The sequence below is a fragment of the Bombus bifarius genome, unplaced genomic scaffold (genome assembly GCF_011952205.1).
Source record: "Bombus bifarius isolate JDL3187 unplaced genomic scaffold, Bbif_JDL3187 scf7180000008162, whole genome shotgun sequence".
Taxonomy (NCBI): Eukaryota; Metazoa; Arthropoda; class Insecta; order Hymenoptera; family Apidae; genus Bombus; species Bombus bifarius.
This window is the reverse complement of record NW_022884484.1, coordinates 319,109-341,935: the sequence shown is the minus strand read 5'-3', so window position 1 is coordinate 341,935 and position 22,827 is coordinate 319,109. Positions and strand designations below refer to the sequence as shown.

The window sequence follows — 22,827 nt, the reverse complement described above, 5'->3', positions numbered from 1 at the left end:
AGTACAGAATGATCAATGCAAATTTGTCATCTTGGTAATTATACTATTTCTACAAAACATACATGAGACATATCAGTTCTTTATCAAATTAAAAATAGTCTAATTGAATACAAGAGTCTTTTATAAGAATGTCTCAGTATATGGAATGTTACATTCTTACTGTATTTGATGACCAATACATGACAAAATGTTTTGCAGGAGGCAGTGCTTTGACAACGTGCATCGCTGTATTTTCTAGTTATGATTCGATAAATTTCTGCCGCATCATAAACTGTTTGATTCGTGTGATTGCAATTAAGTGTTACTTTCAAGATTGACAAAACTTTTCGAATCCCTAATTTTTATCATTTTTTTTCATTTTAAATAAGCCAATGCTATGACAAAAATTCTCTTTCTAATTCAGAAATACTTGGTTTTCTACTTCTATTCATTCGTCGATTAGCTTGTAAGGGTATGGTAGCATCTTGATTTTGTCCATGTACGGGAATATCAAGTAACGTTTCTCTATGTTCACGCGAAACTCCATCTCGATCAAATGTTACTGGAGAAAATCGAACCCTACTTATAGAGATCTGACTATCCTTAGCTGAAACATAACTTGAATCCTCAGATGTTAAAGAATCTGGTGGAGTAGGATTTGTTGGAGTACCCGAACCGGAATTATTTTTACTTACGCTTTTATTTGGAGAATTATACGAGTAATTAGATCGTTTTAAACTTGACCGTAATCGACTAACTACCTCTAAATTACTGGGTCTTTCTCCAGAATTTGAATTCGAATCATGCGAGTTCTGACGCGTCAGTAATTGAGAACCATATTCATGATTAAGCATACTAGGACTATACGTTCCAACATTTGAGACAATATTTGAAGATCGTTGGTAATAATGTCCAGGTGAATATAAAGAATAATCATCCTCGTCTTCTAAACGAAATGTTGGATTAATGTTACTTTGACTCGATGTACTCGCGTTTGAAACATTTGATGAAGTACGATGATGAGTATACGAAGGAAGTCTTGAAACTGGTCGAGCTGGACTATTTATGCTGCTTGGATTATCATAAGCATGTGGAAATTCGGAACACTCAAGCATTCTATCACTGAAGGAGAAAAAGATTTAAGTGTAATATTTAAAAATTCATATCTGAAAATAATTACTTACTGATAATCTGTAGGTACAAAATATGTTGGTTCTGGTGATCTGTAATATTCTGGTGGAACGACTGTATATACTGGAGGTCCATAGTCTGGGAAAGGAGCAACATTGCCCATGTATATTGTTGGTACTCTTTCCATCCGATCAACTCTTCCTGCATCATGTATGTACACATCTTCATTACTAGTGCTGCTACTTTTTCTTCTAGGACTTGGTGTTGGTGCATTAGAACTTGTATTGCTTGCATAATGTTGTGGCGAATCAGTGAATCTTAGAGGTTTGTCAGGCATCACACTTGGTGGAAGACCAGGTGCTATAGCACCCATATTACTTAAGAATGGCCTGTATAATAATTATCTTATTTATAACATGAATATATAAAGAACATGTTAATATATGTATATATATGTAAAAAAAGAAAATATTATTACAAATTTAATGTTCTAATTTCATACCTGTAATGTCTAGCTGGTCCATGATACGTGTTATGAGGATAACCACTACTTGAACTAAATTCATAATCAGGTCCAAGATAACCAGAGTTACGATTTGATCCAGTATCTGCTTGAAACCACCACCGTGGAGGCTCATCTTCACACTCACCAAGCCGTGGATATAGTCTTGGATGAATTGGAGATATGTTTGACATTCTTACATCATATCCAGTAGCTACTCCAGCTAACATAGCTGCGATATTGTATAAAACCAATTCTATTATGCTTAACTTTGGCTTCTTCATTTCCCCATTGTAAAGAGTTGGCATTGGTACAGGCATTGGCATAATGTAAGGTCCAGTCAACCCAGGCTTCAAAGGATAATCTGATGTTATCCAGTCAGTTGAGAGATCAGGTGGTAAGGTTGTATAATCTACAAAAACAATCAGATTTCTACAATAATAATGGTGATATTGCTATATATCTATAAAAATATGTGTACGTAGAATTACAAAATATGATTAAAGTATTTACTTTCCTTTTCATAATATTAAATTGATTAAGACACTATGTTACTATTATTATTTTTTTATTCCTTACCTTTATGTGCAAATTTTACAAGCCTTTTAATATTATACATGTTTATTATATTAAATTTAACATAAACAGTTTAGTATCAAAGTTATAACATGCTTACTTGTTATTGCATTACTTACAATTATTTATATGTATAAGCACAATGTATTACGTGCATTATATTAAAATATTACATGCCACGAACTTTGAACCATTTCTTGTTATCAATAATTTTCAAAAAGCTTGTACATTATTATCTAAAATACATTCATGTTAAATGCATAAAACCCATATTTTGAAAGTAAACCAAAAATGTTGAAAAATGTTGAAACTTTGAAAGTAAAGCAGAGTGTAAAGAAAGAAGAAGGTAAAAACTATTTTTAAGACAATATGTATAAGCACTAATTTTAACTAATCTTAAATAAAATTTTTTTTACCCTATATAATTTTCATTTCCTCATTTCAGAATGTTCTTTTCTCTCTTAATATTTATTTATTATAAATTTTGCCTGTTCATTAATAAATAAATAAATAGTCGTACAATACTGCTATAAAAATGTTTTATACATATATTATACTCAAATCAATATATGATAAGAATATACAAAATCAATGGTGTGCTTATTACAAATAAAATTGGAATTTTAAGACAAGAAAAAGACCAAACCCAAATGGCCTTAACTGTTAGGATCCTACTGGAAGCATGCAAAAGGATTCTTTTACGCTCGATTATAAGTAGTTATATAAAAAATTGATTTATATAGAAAAAATAATATAAAATATTTATTGTTTATTTCATTCTTAGTTAGTAAATTATTTAAAACAAATATGTTAAAAATTGTTGATCTATATAGATAATATTTAAAATATATTGTTTCAATATATAGGTGTAGTAATCAAAATATATATACATATTTCTTTAATATTATAAATATAACTACAAACCGAGCGTAAAAATTCAGAAAACGAAAAAACAAAATTCAATGTGTCCAACTGAAAAGGTTTTATTGAAAAAATTTCTATTTCTAAATACAAGTGTGCGTGTTGCTTCATGTGTTGTATGTAACGTGTGCAAAATTTCAGAATCTAAAAATATCGAAAGTCTATGATAATACAAAAATGAAATCGCTGTTTAATTAGGTTGAATAATTAACAAAATCTGAAATTGATCTAGATGCATATAAAGCAATGAAGAAAAGATACAACTCTACTCTCGCAACTAATATATGATACTTTGCATAATAATTTTTTAATTTTGATGTAATTTCTTTCTAATTTGGGGATTGTATAATTATATAAAAACACTCTTTTCCATAAACGCCTCTAATTGAAGGCATTAATTTTAATGTAGAACTTTTTGTTGTAGTGGCAGAAGCACATGATTTCTTTTGACATAGTAAGAGGCTGTTAGCTCTGCTTTGTTAGAATGTTATATACTCCAGATAACATCAGAAAAGAACCAACACCAGAAAGACTGCATTTACATTTTATATACTCATTAAATTACAGTTCAAAATATGAAGTTTTTATCAGTTTAAATTAGGATAAATAGTTTTTAGATTATTGCAGGGTACTGACTACCCTTTATTAAAATATCCTAAAATGATATATCTATTATGTAATTTGATAGACATCAATTAAAATTAATTAACAAGGCTATCAATTTATGCAGATAAAACGAATTTCAATTCTTCATCTGGTAAAATTAAAAAATTAAATTCTTATAAGATACATAGCAATAATATGTACCATTCCAAAAATTCAACAGAATAAAATAATCTTAAACATATTATCAACATAAAAAAGGAAAACAGAGTTTATCATTAAATGTATGCAACTGTACATGTATCACTAAAAATATATCTATATATTAAAGATATCCTTTTTAGATAATCAGCAAATAAAAAATTTAACTGAACTGCATATTCATGCATTCTAATAAAAATAGTTCTAAGCACAATCTACTTAAATACAATTTAGCAAAAGAAAAATAAAGAAGGAAAATATAAACATATAAAGGCACTATCCATCTGAGATCTTTACTTTTGTAATAATGTAAAAGGAAAAAATAAAAATATCATTAACCAATGATATAGAAGAAAAACAATCAGGTCTCTTATAAAATGTGAAACAATTGCACAGCAATATAAAGAGACTTACGAGTGGGATAGATGTTTTCCTCAGAAAGGCCTGCAGTAAAGAAAATATAGGACTGTTACTAAAACATATAAAACAAAAAGAAGACATTTTCGTGAAACGCGTCTACGAGTGATATGCACATCTTTATCTTTGTGAAATGCAATGTTACTTATCATTCTTCTTTAAAAATTTCTCTGCAATCGAAGTCTTAGGTGAGTTGTAAATAATTGTATTCACATCTTCTGAACTTCTATGGGAAGGAGCATTTCTTAAGGATTCGATTAAATTCTTTTTCCCTTCATAATTGATTTGGGAATTCTGACATTCACAATCCTGTATATAACCAGATGCATGTATAACTGAATTTATAGTATCAACATGATCTTCACAACTACGCAAGTATTCGTTACTCTTTGATTTTTTACTTAAAGAGGAATTCAATTTGAAACTTTGATCTACTTGCGGAGCGCGTTGTTTGAAACACGCATCTGATATACCACTAACATAGTCAAAAGAGGTAGGGGATTTTTTGCATTTATTATCTGAGAATAAACCTAAAGAATTTTTTGAAATAGAACTATCATTTGAATGTTCCGAATCAAAATTACAAAGTTCTGATTCGAGACTCTCGAAATCTATTCCTTCGCGTGAATTAGCAGTCAAGAATTTAGGTATTGCACTACTTTGATCGGAATCACGTCGATTAAATTGTGGTATAGATATCGTATTGTCTAGAGCACTATATTCTACTTTAACAACAGCAGTTTTATCATCTAAAGCATCTCGACTTCCCCAAGCTTTCATCTTATTGAAGACTCTTAATGGACTCTTAGAAATTCTGGATTTATGGTGAAACTTTTTACCTATTGAATTTTCAGGGCTTGACTCTAATCCATCTGTATCATTAATTTTAATGGTAACAGAATTTTTTCGCTCCGTACTATGCGGAGAATTTAAAGAGCTTTTCCTTGATCCAGAAGGGGAACGAAAGAAATCAGCAAAAGCAGCTAATCGTGATTCTGAGCTATCTCTGCGCTTTGATTCTTTCGATTTACTTCTCTCGCGTTTCTTCTTTTTTACACGTTTCGCAGTACCAACCAAACTAGACGCTACGCTTTGTACAAAATTTGAAGAATACGACTGTTCCCAGTCACCAATCACATGTTTTTGACTCCTAGGAGGTGAAGCTTTTAAATTATTTCCAACTGTAGATTTTGTGTAATTGTCCATGACTGAATGATCATCCGAGAAATGAGTTTTAAGATTATCTGCCGATTTGTTATGTAAGACCACAGACTCATAAATATCGTTGTCCACAATAACTGAGTCTTCGCCTATATTGCAAGGTGAACAGCTCGAGCTTTGCACAATGTTGTTAGAATTTTCTGGAATGTTGTTATAGCTAATCCTAGTGTGACAGTTAAATCCTGGTTGACTGTCTATCAAATTATTTGCTGAGGAGTACAACTTTCTGGAGGAGGGGTTACCTATTTCTTGAAGAAGCGGGGAACGATGTGCCAACAGGGCGGTACGCAGGGGTGTCTTTTCAAGATCTGGAGCAGAGCGAGACCACCGTTTGCCACCTGGAGATGCAGGATTTGGTGGTTGCGTGATAATAGCCCCACGTTCGCGTTGGTGGAGTGTTGATGGTCCCCAAGTCTTACCCTTTACTCCATCTGCCGGTACTAAAGGAGGAAGACAAAAAACAAAACGCTACTCACTACAGTACTAAGTTTCCCTCCTACCCTAGACTCTGTTAAACTTTATGCGCGCTTCAAAAAGATAAAGGTGTTTCATGAGGACTATTAGTAATATTCATTATTAAGAAATTCTTTTATCTAGAAGTTACAAAAAATATTTCAATATCATAAAATGTTTTGTATTTGGTTTTCTACATTAAATGACTACAATCATATAATTCTTCTAATCTTCAAATTATCATTCTTTTCTACATTCTTACAAAAGAGTAAAAAAAGAAAAAGGAAATGAAAAACACAACATAGATTATATGCATATATATGTAATTTTTCAAAAATATATCAAAATATATCCAATTATTCACACCATGCTAATAAAAATCGTTGTTAAATTAATACAATGTGACTACAAAGCACAAACAGTGTAATTTAAATTTCTTGAAAATACTAAAAAAATTTCTTATAGCAAAATCATTCATTATTCATTGAAATTGTGAACTACTGAAAATCTTGGAAACAAAGTACTCACATGCAATTGCACGAAGTCGTGGAATACTAGGCGAGCCTGGTGGACTATTAGGTCTCGATGGATTTCGTACTTTTCCTCGATCTAACGCTGTATGTTGAACAGTTATTGTATGACGAAAATCTATAGGGATAAAAACATATGGTGGTTATTTAACTTTATAATTAGAGCATTCTAAATTTTATGCAAAATTGTTAAGATAAATTATAACACAGTATACTTGCCAGAAGGAGCGCTTATATTGCTTCCTGGCTCCTTTTTATTCAGTTTTAACCTCGATTTCTTAAATTTCCCGCGTCTTTTGTTTGGTGTAGGAGTATTTTGTTGCTGAATTATCATTACAGTAAGTTCACGTTCTAATAAATCTATTTCTCGGGCAGCTAATTCTTGTTCCCGTTGCCTTAAGTTTTCTTCATGTTGTCGTTGTTGCACTTGTGCTTTCGTTAATTCTTCTTCTCTGCAGCGCAGTTCCTAATAAACAAACATATAAAAAAGGTTATAATAATGTGTTTGATAAACAAATGCGTTTTCGCAAACAAAAAATTTGTCTGGTGATAATATAGTATAAATAGGTACATATATTTGTTATAGACCAAAATAATTATTAGCGTCAATAACTGTAGTTACACATTATCTTACCTCTTCTAATGAACGGCATGCCTTTGCATAAGCATATAAAAGAAGGATTATAAACATTATTTATACTGATATAAATGATGCATATGCTAATTACAGTAATGAAAAGATTTTATTTTTGTAGAAGTCCTTTTTTGCAAGGCAAAGAAATTTCGAATTTATACCTTTTCCTTCATGCGCAATCCATGAAGAACTTGTTCAATCTCAAGCCTCCAGTCTTCTTGCATTGTGTGAAATGACTCATGTGGTGTAGCTGCAAATGCACTACGCACTTCATCTAATGCTACTAAAATTTCAGCAAATCCTGGTCTCGAATGACTGTCAGATGCCCAACAAGCTAAATGGTAAAGCATTTTTTATTTTAAAGGTTATACAAATTAAAATAATTCATGATTATATAAATGATTATATAATTATATACCTTCCATTAAAAACCTCCAAGGTTGAGGACAAGTTGATGGAATAGGCAATGTGAGTTTATTTACTGCAACACCATACGCTACTGCCAAAGCATCTATTCCTTTATAAGGTGTTTCACCAGTTAGAAGTTCCCATAGAAGCACGCCATAACTGTAGATGTATTCATGTGTTAAAAAGAAAAAATTTTTTACTATTTATATAGATACATTTATTACAATTAAAGTGATATAGGAGGTACATAAAACTGACCTCCAAACATCACTGGCTTTACTGAAAGTACTCTTTTTAATAACCTCTGGTGCCATCCAAGCATATGTGCCGGCTGCTGACATGCGAGTTGTTTTATAAACTTCCCTTGCTAATCCAAAGTCAGTTATTTTTAAAGTTTTATATTGTAGATCATCATTTTCTATAGGTTCGCTCAATAATACTGTTATAAAAAAAATAATATGTATTACTCTAACACATCTCATGTAAAAATATATATATTCAAATAATGATATATATATTCAACTAATAATGATGTAATGATATTTTATTTACAATTAATATGTTAATTGCCTTACCATTAGAACTTTTTAGGTCCCTATGAATAAGACTTATAGGTGCTTTATTATGAAGGTAATCCATGCCACGAGCAATTTGTATTGCCCAATCAACAAGTACGTCAGGCCTGATTTTTCTACCACTAAGAACCCTGTTCAGACTACCACCTCGTGCATATTCCATTACGAGACACATATTTGGCATTTTTAAACAAACTCCTTCTAATTGCACAATATTTTCATGTTTCAATAACCAAAATAATTTAGCTTCTTGTCGAACATTTTCTAATGTAACACTTGGTTCTTCATCTGGATCTTGGCGGGCTGCTTTAACAGCCACTTCATGTTTCTGCCAGAATCCTCTAAAATGTTACAAATTATTATAAATATTGTTCTAAAGAACTATTAACAAATTTAACTATAATATTTTATAATATTTTATATACCTATAAACCTTTCCAAATCCACCAACACCTATCACTTCTTCTAATTGTAATTCTTCAAAGTCAATTTCAACCGGTTGAACTTTATCAATCACCGATGAAACTCGATCAATACTTTCTGCTTCTGCAACAAAATTGGCTGGAAAAATACCAACCTTTCCATGGATTTTTCCAGTCCACCATCCTTCATCACCTGAGATTTTTGAGTCCTTCGATAAGACCTAGCATATAAAATAAAATATATATATGCATCCTAATCAAAGATATTTAATTTTACAGATATTTATAATAAACAATTTACCTCAACTGTTTCACCTCTTTGTAAAGATAATTCATCTTCGCCTTGGGCAACATAATCAAATAATGCTGTGAAAATTGTCGAACTATTGTCTTGCCTTGACTGGGAAGAGGAATGTGTACCGTGAGATGGACTAGTCTGTTGAGAAACAGTTCTTGCTGTACCACCACTATGTGTATCAGAAACACTGCTATCAGACATATTGTTGCTAGATGTACGCCCATATAAATATCCGTAACTAAAATGCACAAAATTTAAGTGAGATATATTTTATTTCACTATCATAAATGTGTAAAACATTACACATTTATGGGCCTATAATAACACACTTTATACCTTGTGGAATGATTATTTGTTCTACTATTATGTTGATATCGTGGAGATGAGTTGGCTGTGTTAGGACTATGAGAATTAGAGGATCCATTCTCTGGATGAAGTAGAAATCGCTCGCTCCGATGACGAGCATCTGGTTGTCCGTGGTCCATCAAGGTAGACAAGCCTCTTGCCGATAGCCCGGCTGGCGGCATATGGCCTTACACTCTTCTTAGTCTTCCACTTTTTGGAAATTACACCCTCTTGTTTTGTAACCTTAGCGTAATATTCTATTAATAGAATCACAAATAACATAGAACACTTTAAATGTATTGTTAGTTTGTCTCAAATAAACTAAAGAAACATATATAAGAAGTGGTGAAAGTTTAATATACACCTTGCATTATTTTTTCAACACTGTACACATCCTTACACAATTCATGTTCATTTAACACACGTTTCTTCTTCAATCATAATCAATACACGAATGTAAACCAATTATGAAATATTTTGACAATAATTTAATTTTACGCACAAATTTTACAAGAAAAACAAGATGAGAAGAGGTGATCACTAACACCCCTTGCATAAAAACACTTTAACGGTGACCGGCATTTTGATTCGTGAGTCCGGCAATAAAGCGACGAAGATCTTGTGATTTTTCGTCGACCATACTCCTATGTAGAGTAGTGGAGAAAAAATTCTAGGAGAGTAGAAAAAAGCTCGATATGCCATAAAACCACTTTGGAGTCTCGCGTCGGGGTGTGTATACCCACAAGCCACTATTGGTAAGGCCGATTCTTTTCATTGAATCGGCACTAGGAGTAATGTACGAGAGACATGCAGGGTTGAAAGCGACGTGTTTGCCTCCCCGAGGACACGACGCTTTGCGTCAGCCCGCAAAACGCACGATGATTCCACATTTAATGATAGAAAACGAACCAGCACTCATAGCAATAACCTAACGGACGCCATGTTTCGTTTTGACGGCCCCACCGTTGACGTGATATATTGGACCACGATTCATAGAAAGAATGTTCGAAAGGTTGCTTATGATATTTGAATTGTATAAGGTTTATCCGCAACATGATGATCGCGAATTAGTCCAACAAGAAACTATATTTACCACGGACAATTAATCAATTAAAGCATATATTTTAACGAATATTGGAAATATTTGAACAATACTAGATGAGTTTCACTTGTATTATTGCCAATTATAATAAGTGTTGATAAACGACTCGTGTAAAGTAATTTTGCAAAACATCATAGAAGCTTGATCATATATGTAATCATATTGTTCATGTTCAAAATCATCTGAGATGTGAAGATGGCTGCAAAGTCAGTAAGTCGTGTGCGCGAAATCCATTGATTAAGAAGCCAAGATAAAATGTATCGCCTTATTGTTTGCCACGCAATTTTTCAAATAGAAAAGACAGACTACGAATAAAGCTGTAAAACAGCAAGTGATGGGAAGATGGTGAGGGAGCACTTTTGCAATTGGTATGGGTTCTCAAATGCTGGAAATTTTAAGACAAGGCGTCTGGGCGAGCCTGACAGGAGGCTGGTTTTACGATCCTCGTCTCGACGTTTTTTCAAATACATTTCACTTGTACATTTGGCTTTTCTTACTTTGTTTACCGTTTATTATATATCTTGTAAGTATATTTATATGTGTGCATTAATTTTAGTTGCAAGTCATTCATTTTAGTTAAATAACATAAACTGTATGTGTTTACATTAACTGCGGGTAGATTTACATAACATGTGTTGAGTTTTGTTATTTGGACTTTATGAATTTTGATTTGTGTACATATACATGCATATGTATATATCATATGTATACAAATGCATATGTATGTATATAAGTTTTTCATAATTGTACGCTTAAAGATACCATATAATTGTTATATAAACTTTGAAGATGACAATTCTTTATTTTATAGTATTTTCCACCAACGTTATATGTTTGGATAGCATATTGTTCTTCAATTGGAGCACTTTTTGGTACGATAAAGTATGTTAACCATACACTTCATTGCATGTATGATACAACTGAGTGTTTAGAAGAATCAGGTCAAGCTATTAGCCAACAAAGATCAGAAAGTGAAAAAAGACGCACAGTGCATAATAAATGCAGGGAACAATCACAGGAACAAGTAGATCATGGAATAGAACTGCAAGTCTTAAGTGGTATTATAGACTACATCTTTTATTTTTTAAATCTATCTATTAACTTTACCATTTACATGTTAAAATTAATCTTTACATTTGATACAATTAACTTTTAAAACTATATCAATTATATTTTTAAAATTTTGCTATCAATTTATTATTTTTACACATAGGAAAAACAGATACACCACCTGTAGAATGCTCATCACGTAACTCTTTTATTGAATCAAATGTGCAAAATGCAGATGCAGATAGTATAACATCTGAATATAATCGAGATAAGCCTAGTTCAACTATAGATTTAAAAGTAGAAATTCATAGAAAAAATAGCTCAGAAAGTTCAGAAGAAGCACAACAGCTAACTAAACCAATGGTATCTAGTATAAATATACACGAAACAGAATTAGGTTCTGCACAATATCATGAACCATGTTTTCGAAATATAATAAATGGTATTAATTTTGTAATTTTTATGATATAACCTCTATAATGCAATATTACCCTATTTTTATACATATTAATATTTCTTTTGGAAAATTTCAAATACATATAGAAAGAAGATTAAAAAGACAGAAATGTGTTGTAATTACTGAAGAGGATCGACAAGGTTCAAGAAAATTATGCAGACATGCATCTGAAGATTCACGAAATCGTCATTCCAAACAGGGTAGTCTTGGTAAAACAGGTTCTGAAAGTCAAATAAAACAAACAAGTTCGTTAGAATTGGAACACCATGGAGATGATTATCCTTACTGGAAATCAAACCAAAGTGTTCGGCGTCTCAATTCTAACTCAATTCCAATGGAAACACATTTAATGAATGATCATCCACAGAGTTTAGAAATTATATCCAAAAAAGAAGATACGGAAAAAAATAAAATTTCCTCACATCCACAATCTTTAGAGGTAAAAATGAAGGAATTTTCTATTTGGAAAAACGAATAATTAAGTAATTATTTAAAATACTTTCTTCGTTTACAAGGTTATTACAAAAAAGCCACATCAACAACTTATTCATCCACAAAGTCTTGAAACAATTGGTGCTACTAATAAAAATATAAACACTACAGATGACAATAATTTACCTCTCCATCCGCAAAGTCTTGAAACAATTAATACTAAAAAGGTATCAATATGATAATATGATTGTAGTAATATATGTGTTTATATGAAAAATTATATTAAAAAAACTGTATATATTTTAAAGGTATTACCTCAAAATACATTAAAAAAAAACCAATTACAATTATTACCATATCTTAGTTATGGATCAGAAATAGTACATCCTATAGAAGAACAAAGTGATGAACAGTTTGCTAATGAAAGTTCTGGAGGATTTAGTCTTCAGGATTCTTATAGTCCATTACTTACTCGGAAGACTTGTGAAACTAATGCTACCTCTAATCGGGACAGAAGTCTTAGTACTAGCCGATTTGAAGATAGATTTTCAAGGTAAATTAAACATAGTAAAAGTAAATATTAAACGATTAATCCATAAATTTCTTAAATTTGACCTCATATTTAGACGTAATGAAGATGGTGGTGTAGATAATGATTCTGCAAATTCTCGTGATGCATTAATTGAAGAACCAAAGTCCAGTGTTAAAAGAAGATACAGTAATGCAAGCCAAAGCAGTCGTGAATTCTCGGATTTAGAAAACTTGTTTAAAGATAAACAAGATAAATCGAAAAATATAGATGATCCTTTAAACGTTGGAAGTATAGTTGGAATAGATCAATTATTTGAAGGTGGTGATTGTACAATAGAATCGCGAACAAATAAAGGTAAGTTCTAACTTTTAAGTTTTTATATCAAATGGGTATTTATTTTTAAAAGAATTGCGAGAAAAAGTAATAATATTTGTAAATTTTTATTCCACAGGATTACATAGTAAAGAACCAGATTCTGGTTCATCTAATATGATGCCTTTTGAATATACAACATACTCATCGAATATGGAAAATGAGGCAAAAAGAATGTTACTTCCACAAGTAGAAACAGATAACAAACGTCATCAAGGTGCAATACCTAAACAAAGCCGTCCAAAACCTGCAATAGAAGCTATAGATGATAATATTACAACTACTGAACAAACCCGACAGAAATTAAAACGAACATTAGAAGTCAAAAGAGAGAAAGATAGAAGAAGAGATGGAAGATTTGATAGATTTGAGCAAACTAGCGGTTCAAACAACGAGTTAAGTACACTTAGTCTTGCATCTTCCTTGTTAGCTACATTATTGACATCTGGCCGAGAATTACCAGGTCAATCTAGCACCGTCTCAGATTTAAGATTAAGCCGCAATTCAGAGACTCGAACGGCACGAAAAAGACGTGTTCCTTTGAAATGTTCGATTCGATCGACTCGTGTACCACGAGATCGGAATCGAGATGATAACGTCGTTCCACTTACTGCTTTATTTGGATTGATATCAAACGAAGAATGTCATTTAGTTGCTAATCATAACGATGCTGTAGAAGCAACTGTACCTTATTTTCGAGATGAAAACGGCCGCTGGCTAGCTTACACCTTCGATGAGAAAGGATCTGGTGTTGCTGCAGCTGCGCAAGTTCCTTCTAACAATAACGATAAATTGTTAAATACATTATTACGTCAGCAACTTAATCAAAATTTACATTATGATGCGAATTGGGAATTAATAGACTCTTTGAGTAATAGTTATAGTAGTTTATCTTTGAATTCTCCTGACTTGAGTGTTATAATAGATACACCACCTGTTCTGTCCAGTCCAGAAAGCAATCAAACCAAAGCACAAAATTCATTATCGTCAAATCCAGTGGAAACTTCGGAACGTGATCAAATTCATCAAAATAATGGAAATTCTATTCAATACGAACTCGAAACCTTAGAACGAGATCAGTTCCATCAAGACATATTATCACGTATAGAATCAATGACAGAGAGAAATCAAAGATTACGAAATTTATTGGGATATTTCAATTTGAATATTTACCCAACAGATTCAAATCGCCGAGATAGGCCTGCCTTAACATTGCAGACGTGTGCAGTGGGTGACATAAATACAAGTCTATCTTGGAATCGATTTATTGGTGGCTTAGATGGATCTGAATCCAAACCTAAACAATCAAGACAAGACAAGCAATATTACTATAAATGGAAAATTGGCAAATTACCGCATATCAAAGTGCGATTCGATCGTTTATTTTTGTTGGCCTTATTAGATCGAAATTTGACAATATTTGAGATTATTATTTCGACATTTTTAGCAGTTGCTGTTGCGGGATTGGGTCTCGTATTGCTCCAGCAAGGATTTTACCGAGATATATTTGCTTTCATGCTTTGTTTTGTAACTGCTGGCTGTCAATATTCATTATTAAAATCCGTTCAGCCTGATGCAGCTTCCCCAATACATGGCTTCAATCGCATTATAGTATTTTCTCGGCCTGTTTATTATATATTGTGTTCAGGATTCATATTAATCTTTAATGAATCCTTGAGAAATTTTAAAGCATCTGAATTTCGAATATATGGTTTACGGATTACTGATTATGATGTTTTATTACAGATCCGTAATATTTTATTAATTTTTCTTTTATGCTTTCCTATTATATTTTCCTTCGGATTACTTCCACAAATTAATACTTTTCTAATGTATCTCTGTGAACATATAGATATCCATTTATTTGGTGGAAATGCAACCACAAGTTTAATTTCTTCAATATATTGTCTCTCTCGCAGCATAGTCACTGTTGTTATATTGTATGGATTTGCTTACGGAGCACTTACAGAGCCTAAATCTTCACAGCATATTTTATTCTCTATTTTTGCGGGTTTATTAGTCGCTATATCTTACCATTTAAGTAGATCATCTTCAGATCCTACAGTAATATGGGACATTGTTAAAACAAATTTGTGGCCTCCAGAAATTTATACAGAAGAAAAAGAAGCTAAAATCATTGAGAATACATCTCATAGAGATACTGTACCTACAACATACAAAGAAGTAAAACTTAGAATTTATGAAAGAAAAAAACATGTAAAAATTAAATTTACTGAACAAATGTCAGATACAGAATTGGTAGATCCATTACCTGAAAAATTAAAAGCAACAGTGAATGCAAGATTAAAAAATGATTTAATAGTTTGTGCAGTGATAGGTACTCTATCTTTTGGAATCCATTGTTCAACTGTGTTTACAGCCTTACAACCAGAACTGAATCCAGTTTTATGGGGTATTGCAAGTTGCCTTGGACTTTTGCTACATTACATTGTACCACAACTTCGAAAACAATTGCCATGGCTGTGCTTATCAAGACCGGTATTACGTAGCCATGAATATGCACAATTTGAAGTTCGTGAACCTGTGAAGATTATGTGGTTTGAAAAGGCATATGTTTGTCTGTGCTTTTTAGAAAGAAACATTCTCTATCCAGTTGTATTTTTGGGAGCACTTACAGAATGTTCATCAAAAATTGTAGCTAAGTTTGGAGAAAGTGTGGGAGCATTGATTATAGTTGTGTGTGGATTAAAATCTTTAAGATCTGCATACTCTGATCCATCAACGCGTTATTTGGTTTTGATTTTTGCTGTTCTGTTCTTCAAACTAGATTTTCGAAATCTCAGTGAAACATTTTTGGTGGACTATTTTATCACAGGAATAGTTTTCGCAAAAGTTTATGAACTACTGTTGAAAATACGATTTGTAGTCACATATATTGCACCTTGGCAAATTACTTGGGGTAGTGCGTTTCATGCATTTGCCCAACCTTTCTCCGTTCCGCATTCTGCTATGCTGTTCCTACAAGCAGGGATATCTGCACTTTTAAGTACTCCTTTAAATCCTCTTTTGGGCAGTGCAATATTTATATCATCATATGTACGTCCAGTGAAATTTTGGGAACGAGATTATAAGACAAGAAGAGTAGATCACTCGAATACCCGAATGTCTTCGCATTTAGATCGAAACATAGGGGCAGATGATAATAATTTGAATTCAATTTTCTATGAACAATTAACAAGATCTCTGCAACATAGCCTGTATGGAGACCTTGCCCTTGGTCGGTGGGGAAATGTGGAACAAGGCGATTGTTTTCTACTAGCATCTGATTACTTGAATTGCTTGGTACATATTGTTCAATTAGGAAACGGTCTAGTAACCTTTCAATTAAGAGGTCTTGAATTCAGGGGAACATATTGTCAGCAAAGAGAAGTATATATATATATTATTTTAGATATTGAAAATTCTAAGCAAAATAACAAACACGCTCAAATTTGCAAATGCTTTGATTTTTAGGTAGAAGCAATCACTGAAGGAATTGAAGATAATGACAATTGTTGTTGTTGTGAAATGGGTCATTTTTCAAACGTATTAAGTGTAAACGCAGCTTTTAGTCAACGCTGGTTAGCTTGGGAAGTTGCAAGTGCTAAATACGTTTTAGAAGGATACTCGATCTCAGATAATTCAGCAGTTTCTATGCTCCAAGTGTTTGAATTTCGTAAAGTACTAGTTACTTACTATGTGAAAAGTATTGTTTTCTATGCTGTTAAATCACCAAAACTGAAATATTGGTTGGAGAATTCTGATATTTCGGACGCCCTAAAAATAACGCTTGACAAAAATTTCGTTGATTTGGATCCAGTTTTTAACTTGAGCATTCATGAAGATTACGATATCCGAACATGCGGCATCACAAGAAGTAGTTTCTGTAATGTTTATTTGGATTGGATACAGTATTGCGTTACTAAACAAGACAAGGTAGTTTTTCAAATATATATACATTATATTAACGTTTGTATAGCATTATTTATTTATAACTGTTTTAGACATTAGACAAATCAAGAAATTCGTCATTGGTATCTTTATGTCTTGCTTTAAGTCTTTTGGGAAGACGTGTTTTAGGAGCATTATCTCATAACACGGTTTCCAGTGTTGAATTTTTTTTATATGGATTACATGCTCTTTTTAAAGGTACATTATTTTATAATAAATAATGAAAAAATTGATTACATTTAAGAGCAATGTTTAAAAAGTACATTTATATATTTAGGAGATTTCCGTATAACATCTGTTCGAGATGAATGGGTTTTATATGACGTAGATTTATTACGAAATGTCGTGGCAAAAGGTGTAAGAATGGCATTAAAACTACATCAAGATCATTTCATGAGTCCAGAGCAGTATGGTGAACCGTCTGCTCTTTATGAAGCTATAGATAGCCATGATAAAAATCTCGTGATTAGTCATGAAGCGGATCCACTGTGGAGAAATGCTGTCTTAAATGGTGCACCCAGTCTTTTAGCTCTCAGGTATTTTAACAATGCGACATTTATAAAATGTTGATTTATTACATTATTAATATTCATTATTTCTATTTATAGACATGTACTTGATGACGGTATTGATGAATATAAGGTGATAATGCTTAACAAACGCTTTTTAAGTTTTCGGGTGATTAAAATGAATCGTGAATGTGTTCGTGGCTTATGGGCTGGGCAGCAACAAGAGTTAGTTTACTTGAGAAATAGGAATCCTGAGCGCGGCTCTATACAAAATGCTAAACAAGCTCTTAGGAACATCATAAATAGTTCCTGTGATCAACCAATTGGGTACCCGATTTACGTTTCACCATTAATAACTAGTTATGCAGAGACTAATGAACAATTATGTTCCATAATCGGTGGACCTTTGAGTCTCGATATAATTAAAAGCAATATCTTAAAACTATGGCAAAGGTATGTCTTATTATTATGTCATATAATTATATAAACCATAATTTATTAATGAAAAGTTCATAAAATTTATTATTATTACAAGTATTATTTATAGAATCAGAAGAAGGTGTGGTCAGGGTTGTTCGTCAGGAGGGACAGGATCTCAAGATGATGGGGGCTTTGGAAATGATGGAGTGTATGCAATGACTACATATAATATTCATTTAGGTATTTCCAATCATCATACATCATCTACATTGATGACTTTACAATATAAAAATAAAATTTTTTATGTAGGTTATGGACAATCAACAGGTCATAATACATCTGGTTCACAATCCATAGACTCTGGGTGTCAAATTGGTGGATCGACTGGACGTGGTTCTTTAGGAAGAGCAAACACTGGATCTTTAGGTGGAAACAGAGGATCTTTGGCTTCAGTTGGAAAACCTACAACTTCGACACTTGCTAGTTTGGCCGGTCTTCTTAGCAATAGTGATATTAAAACTGAAACGAAATGTGAAACGAGTTTCATAAATAAACCCGAAAAGGATGAAATCTTACAACGAGTACGTGTAAGTAGAAAACAAAATTTATTTTGAGACACATCTCTCTCTTTAGTTCATAAAAAATTATGTATATTTATCTGTTATCAGATCATAGATCCTAACCAAGTCTATGATGCTATTAATTTGGGTCGCCGCATAGACGTAATTTGGCCAGATGAGAGAATGAGACAACAGGGTGGTAGATCTGGATGGCAGCATTGGGTACCTGAAAGAGGTATGGAAGGATGCGTTGTTCATTGTTGGTCTCCGAATCATCGTGATCCCAATCGGCGGTCTCACGTAGATAAAGTTATCTTACTTGTCAAAATTGATGATAAATATGTTCCAATAGCGGAACAAGGTGTAAAAGATTTGGGGGCAGAAGTATGATGAAGTATTTTTTAATTTTCTGCAGTAATATACATTAAGGCGATTTTCATACAGTCACTTTTTGAATCTACGTCATACATCGTAAATACTGATAAGAATGCATTAAAAATAAAGAATTCATTCCAGTTACAAAATAATAAATACAAAGGTTTTTGATGAAAGATTGTTCTTGAAATTGTAAATACTAAAAAGCGACGAATTTTAACACTAGTTTCTTAATTCTAATATATAAGAGAGAAAGGAAGAATGCGTTCGTGCGTCAGCGCATGTATGTCACAACACATATACATATACATATACATATAGCTACAGAGTACTCTTCATTACACGATTTTTCTAAAATTTCCATTTTCTCGATATCTCTTTTCTAACCATTCGTATTTGTGTTGTTTTCATTGTAATGATTTTCCAATAGATACAGTTCTTTTAAAATATTCTCAGAAAAGATGAATTTCCAAAACTTATACAAGAAGCAGTTAATATTTACTATAGCAATTAAAGAATTATTACTTCTTACACATTTACTGAGAAGACTAATGTCAATCGCCAAGTTATTCAATGCAAAGTAAATTGTATCATGTTGTATTATATTCTGTATTATATAATGATTAGATGATTTACTAGCGATGAAAACTAGATATTACTTGTTGTTAACTAGCTAAACTATTATTTTTGTTAGTATAGAATGTAATAATATTGAATATATTTAAATATTAATTTTGCTATATTTGCGTTCTGTTTTATATCATTGTTAATAATTTTATAAAATGAAATCATAAACCTTCAATTTGCAAAGTTATTATTTCAATTACCAACAATCTAAGGTAAAGTTAAAAAAGATAAACCCAATAATTGCTATTGTTAAAACTTTTAACAATATTATTCAATGAACAGTATCTTTATTTTGAATTTATAATAGTACGATTTATAACGAATCTCTAAGAGTCAATTAGAATGTAAGAATAAAAGTTATTACAAATTATATTATTTATTAAAAAATGAAAAACGTATTTCTATATTACTAGTATCGAATATGCTCAATAACAACAAGTAACATCAGAAGAAATTTGTATATATCATTCGTGTTTTTCTACATTTTGTTACATTTTTTTTAAACTATTTGATATATAAGTTGTAAATATATATATGCATAACATTTCTGCAAGATTAAAGCGTCCAAATGTATTTACTGAATGTGTAATTTTGTGGGGCCATGAGATTGCCTCTACAAAACATATCGGTGCATTAATACTAGTGTTAAATGTAACTCCACAATCTTTCACTTGTATATCTTTATTGTATAACAATCCGGATAACTATGATGGTGTATTTATATTTGATATATGCCTCTTATAATTTTCATTGGGAATAATAATTAATAATAATAAAGCCAAACAAAACCAAATATCGTAATAAATATTATTGCGGACAAATACACCACAATATTTATCCGGAGAAGAAAAATAAATTTATTATCATTTCTTCTCTTACGAAAGTGATTCATTGAAAGTTTTCACCTAATTTTGTACATATTAAAATATATACTGATTACTAAACTAATAAGAATGATAGGGTTGCTTGCAAAAGTATAAAGTACTCTTTTGCTTAAAAAAAAAAAGAAAAAAAAATAGAGAAAGATTTAAATATATTTAACACAAAAGATAAAAAGTTTTGCAAGTAACCAAGGAATCACAGCATTGCCTTATTATGGTGTTTTTTGAAAGCATCTGACTGATAAAAAAATTTTAGCTAGTCTTTTAATTGTTGGTACACATTTATGTATCGCTTGCTGCCAAGGAACAAAAAAATCTATTTTACCAGGGAATACATGAATTAAATGGTTTTTATTAAATCTTTGGCCTACTATCTGTAATTAACAGTAATTTCATACATAGATTGTACAGAATTGCTTCAAAATTAAAAATAAATATAAAATTAGAAGTCAAACTAAATAACAGTTTGTTTTAAATCCTTGCATTACTTATGCTTTATCATCTCAGATTTGCATTCATTATTTAATGAGCCATTGTTAACTTTATTGCATAACGTGCTTTAAACGAATTTTATTGAAATCACGTTAATCTCATTAACTGTATTCCAATAAGAGATATACAGATAGCGATAGCGATTATACAAAGAAAGTAAGTTCCTTGAAATATACTTCAGTTTTAAACTAGGATTAGATCAATAAGTACAGTTAATGTCACGAAATGGTAGACTAAAAAAGGCCATTAATATTAATTAATATAGCATATTGTATGTAATACACAATCAGTTCAAAAATCATTTTATAACCATGTTATAATATTATTGATATATATAACAAATTACTAAGTGTTTGTAAAATAATTAACACAAGATATTATAAAAATTATAAATAAAAAAATAAAAATGTTATCTTTTTTGAAATTACTATTTCATATTTTTACCCTAGCATCGCATAATATTATTGCTCAATGAAACAAAATTGCATAGCTCAATTCAAACTAAAAAAATGTATTAAATTATTTATTTTAATAATTTTATATAATATATGAGATGCATATTAAATTTTTCCCTTGTCATTTTCAGAATTCTTCGGTGTATTCGTAAGTTTTTGTATTAAATTTTCTATGATATCTAAGTCAGTTAAACCTACAAATTTATCAACTACTAATCCGCTTGAAATTGCTATAATAGCTGGCACGGCTTTTACTTCAAAAATATGTACTAATTCTGGATTTGATTCCAAATTTACAATAGCAAGATTCAGTTTATCCATTGGTCCTATGAGTTCTATTAATTTAGGTGTCAATATTTTACAAGGATCACACCACTCAGCATGAAAATTTACAATGACTGGTACTGAACTGTTCATTACCTTGCTAACAAATTCACTATTATTATTTATTTCAAATTGCTTATTCTTCTGGCATGACGAAGAAACAAATCTCGCTAGAGTTGATGAAAGCTTAGTAATGCTACGCAACATTTTATAATTTTTTAAATGTTACTATATCACAAACTAAGCAAAGATATTAAATATAAAAAGATCAGGCTAAACCAATCTTCTCCAATTATCTCATATAGTTAGTAAGAAATACTTCTGTTTTATTAGTAAATTCTGAAAATTCATAGAAATGGAAACAATTAATAATGTACTTTTAAACTTGCTTTAACTGAATATCATTATTGTAATAATTATAACAAAGGAATAATACTTACTACAGGTTTTTAAAAGATCCAATTAGTTATTCGAACTGGTCTGATAGATTTTGTTATCTCAAATTTTACATATCCCACTAAACTAATAATAGATGATATTACTAATAATATCAGTAATAAGATACGCCAGATGTATAGATGATCATATATCTGTAACAAATTATGTATCTAATATAAATAAATATTAAAACTTCATATTAAAATAATTATTTACCTTTTTGTCACTGGTATTAGATTTCTCTGATGCCCTTGGCAATATAAGTAAAACGATTGTGCATATACTAACTATAAATATAGCAAGAGTACCAATTTTCTTTTCAATTTTTAAAGAAATAATAAATACTAATAGAGCCAAAGCCCAAAGAATTAAAATAAGAAACAATCCTATACCAACTCCAAATATCAAATTAGTCATGCCACTAAAAGCAAGAAATTCATAAATTTATATATATAAATACATGGTTTAATATAATTTAATGAATTAATAATACAAGAATTATAGAACATATAGATGTTAAATAATGATTTTGATAAGATAAGAAAGCTAAGAGAAACTTAATAAAGATATATAAATATAAAAACTTAAATTCTTATTGTAATAATGAATGTTTATCATTATGTTTCGTTATTTA

The 22,827-nt window shown here is 31.0% G+C and overlaps 4 protein-coding genes across 12 annotated transcripts; 1 reads left to right on the top strand and 3 right to left on the bottom strand.

Moving 5' to 3' along the window:
- Positions 1–337: 337 nt before the first annotated feature.
- LOC117208780 (mitogen-activated protein kinase kinase kinase 11-like) lies at positions 338–10,302 on the bottom strand. Of its 8 annotated transcripts, none has more exons than XM_033450127.1 (16): positions 9,581–10,298; positions 9,208–9,504; positions 8,875–9,109; positions 8,577–8,794; positions 8,152–8,492; positions 7,835–8,015; positions 7,587–7,735; positions 7,330–7,502; positions 7,169–7,189; positions 6,754–7,000; positions 6,533–6,652; positions 5,794–5,991; positions 4,328–4,357; positions 1,613–2,024; positions 1,164–1,499; positions 375–1,101 (listed from the first exon to the last, which is right to left on the bottom strand). In XM_033450127.1, the coding sequence occupies exons 2-16, from the start codon at positions 9,396–9,398 to the stop codon at positions 375–377; spliced, it is 3,579 nt and encodes a 1,192-aa protein (XP_033306018.1). In that variant the 5' UTR covers positions 9,399–9,504; positions 9,581–10,298. The 8 variants fall into 8 exon arrangements, with proteins under 8 accessions (XP_033306017.1, XP_033306018.1, XP_033306019.1 ...); XM_033450128.1 differs by having other exon boundaries at positions 9,208–9,473; XM_033450129.1 differs by having other exon boundaries at positions 9,208–9,459.
- A 185-nt stretch (positions 10,303–10,487) lies between these two features.
- On the top strand, positions 10,488–20,619 carry LOC117208776 (pecanex-like protein 1). 2 transcript variants are annotated; one of them, XM_033450118.1, is made up of 15 exons: positions 10,488–10,841; positions 11,130–11,376; positions 11,532–11,810; positions 11,912–12,264; positions 12,341–12,484; positions 12,566–12,810; positions 12,884–13,143; positions 13,241–16,551; positions 16,636–17,097; positions 17,166–17,310; positions 17,390–17,648; positions 17,721–18,074; positions 18,157–18,281; positions 18,351–18,628; positions 18,710–20,619. In XM_033450118.1, exons 1-15 carry the CDS (start codon positions 10,689–10,691, stop codon positions 18,989–18,991), a joined length of 6,897 nt encoding a protein of 2,298 aa, XP_033306009.1. In that variant the 5' UTR covers positions 10,488–10,688; the 3' UTR covers positions 18,992–20,619. The 2 variants fall into 2 exon arrangements, with proteins under 2 accessions (XP_033306009.1, XP_033306010.1); XM_033450119.1 differs by having other exon boundaries at positions 10,489–10,841; positions 18,169–18,281.
- A 197-nt stretch (positions 20,620–20,816) lies between these two features.
- LOC117208785 (thioredoxin, mitochondrial) lies at positions 20,817–22,066 on the bottom strand. Its single transcript, XM_033450141.1, has one exon. It carries the CDS (start codon positions 21,960–21,962, stop codon positions 21,537–21,539), a length of 426 nt encoding a protein of 141 aa, XP_033306032.1. The 5' UTR covers positions 21,963–22,066; the 3' UTR covers positions 20,817–21,536.
- Positions 22,062–22,614, bottom strand: LOC117208786 (transmembrane protein 218-like). The gene is made up of 3 exons (XM_033450143.1): positions 22,410–22,614; positions 22,196–22,363; positions 22,062–22,094 (listed from the first exon to the last, which is right to left on the bottom strand). The coding sequence occupies exons 1-2, from the start codon at positions 22,608–22,610 to the stop codon at positions 22,205–22,207; spliced, it is 360 nt and encodes a 119-aa protein (XP_033306034.1). The 5' UTR covers positions 22,611–22,614; the 3' UTR covers positions 22,062–22,094; positions 22,196–22,204.
- Between the last annotated feature and the right edge of the window lie 213 nt (positions 22,615–22,827).

Coding starts and splice junctions, on each gene's coding strand:
- LOC117208785 (XM_033450141.1), bottom strand. CDS start 21,962: ATGTTGCGTAGCATTACTAAGCTTTCATCAACTCTAGCGAGATTTGTT.
- LOC117208780 (XM_033450127.1), bottom strand. CDS start 9,398: ATGCCGCCAGCCGGGCTATCGGCAAGAGGCTTGTCTACCTTGATGGAC. Junction 2,025..4,327: donor GGAAAACATCTATCCCACTC/GTAAGTCTCTTT, acceptor TTGTTTTTGTAG/ATTATACAACCTTACCACCT. Junction 1,102..1,163: donor TTTGTACCTACAGATTATCA/GTAAGTAATTAT, acceptor TTTCTCCTTCAG/TGATAGAATGCTTGAGTGTT.
- LOC117208776 (XM_033450118.1), top strand. CDS start 10,689: ATGGGTTCTCAAATGCTGGAAATTTTAAGACAAGGCGTCTGGGCGAGC. Junction 17,311..17,389: donor ATTACATGCTCTTTTTAAAG/GTACATTATTTT, acceptor TTATATATTTAG/GAGATTTCCGTATAACATCT. Junction 18,075..18,156: donor ATCTTAAAACTATGGCAAAG/GTATGTCTTATT, acceptor TATTATTACAAG/TATTATTTATAGAATCAGAA.
- LOC117208786 (XM_033450143.1), bottom strand. CDS start 22,610: ATGACTAATTTGATATTTGGAGTTGGTATAGGATTGTTTCTTATTTTA. Junction 22,364..22,409: donor CTAATACCAGTGACAAAAAG/GTAAATAATTAT, acceptor TATTTATATTAG/ATACATAATTTGTTACAGAT.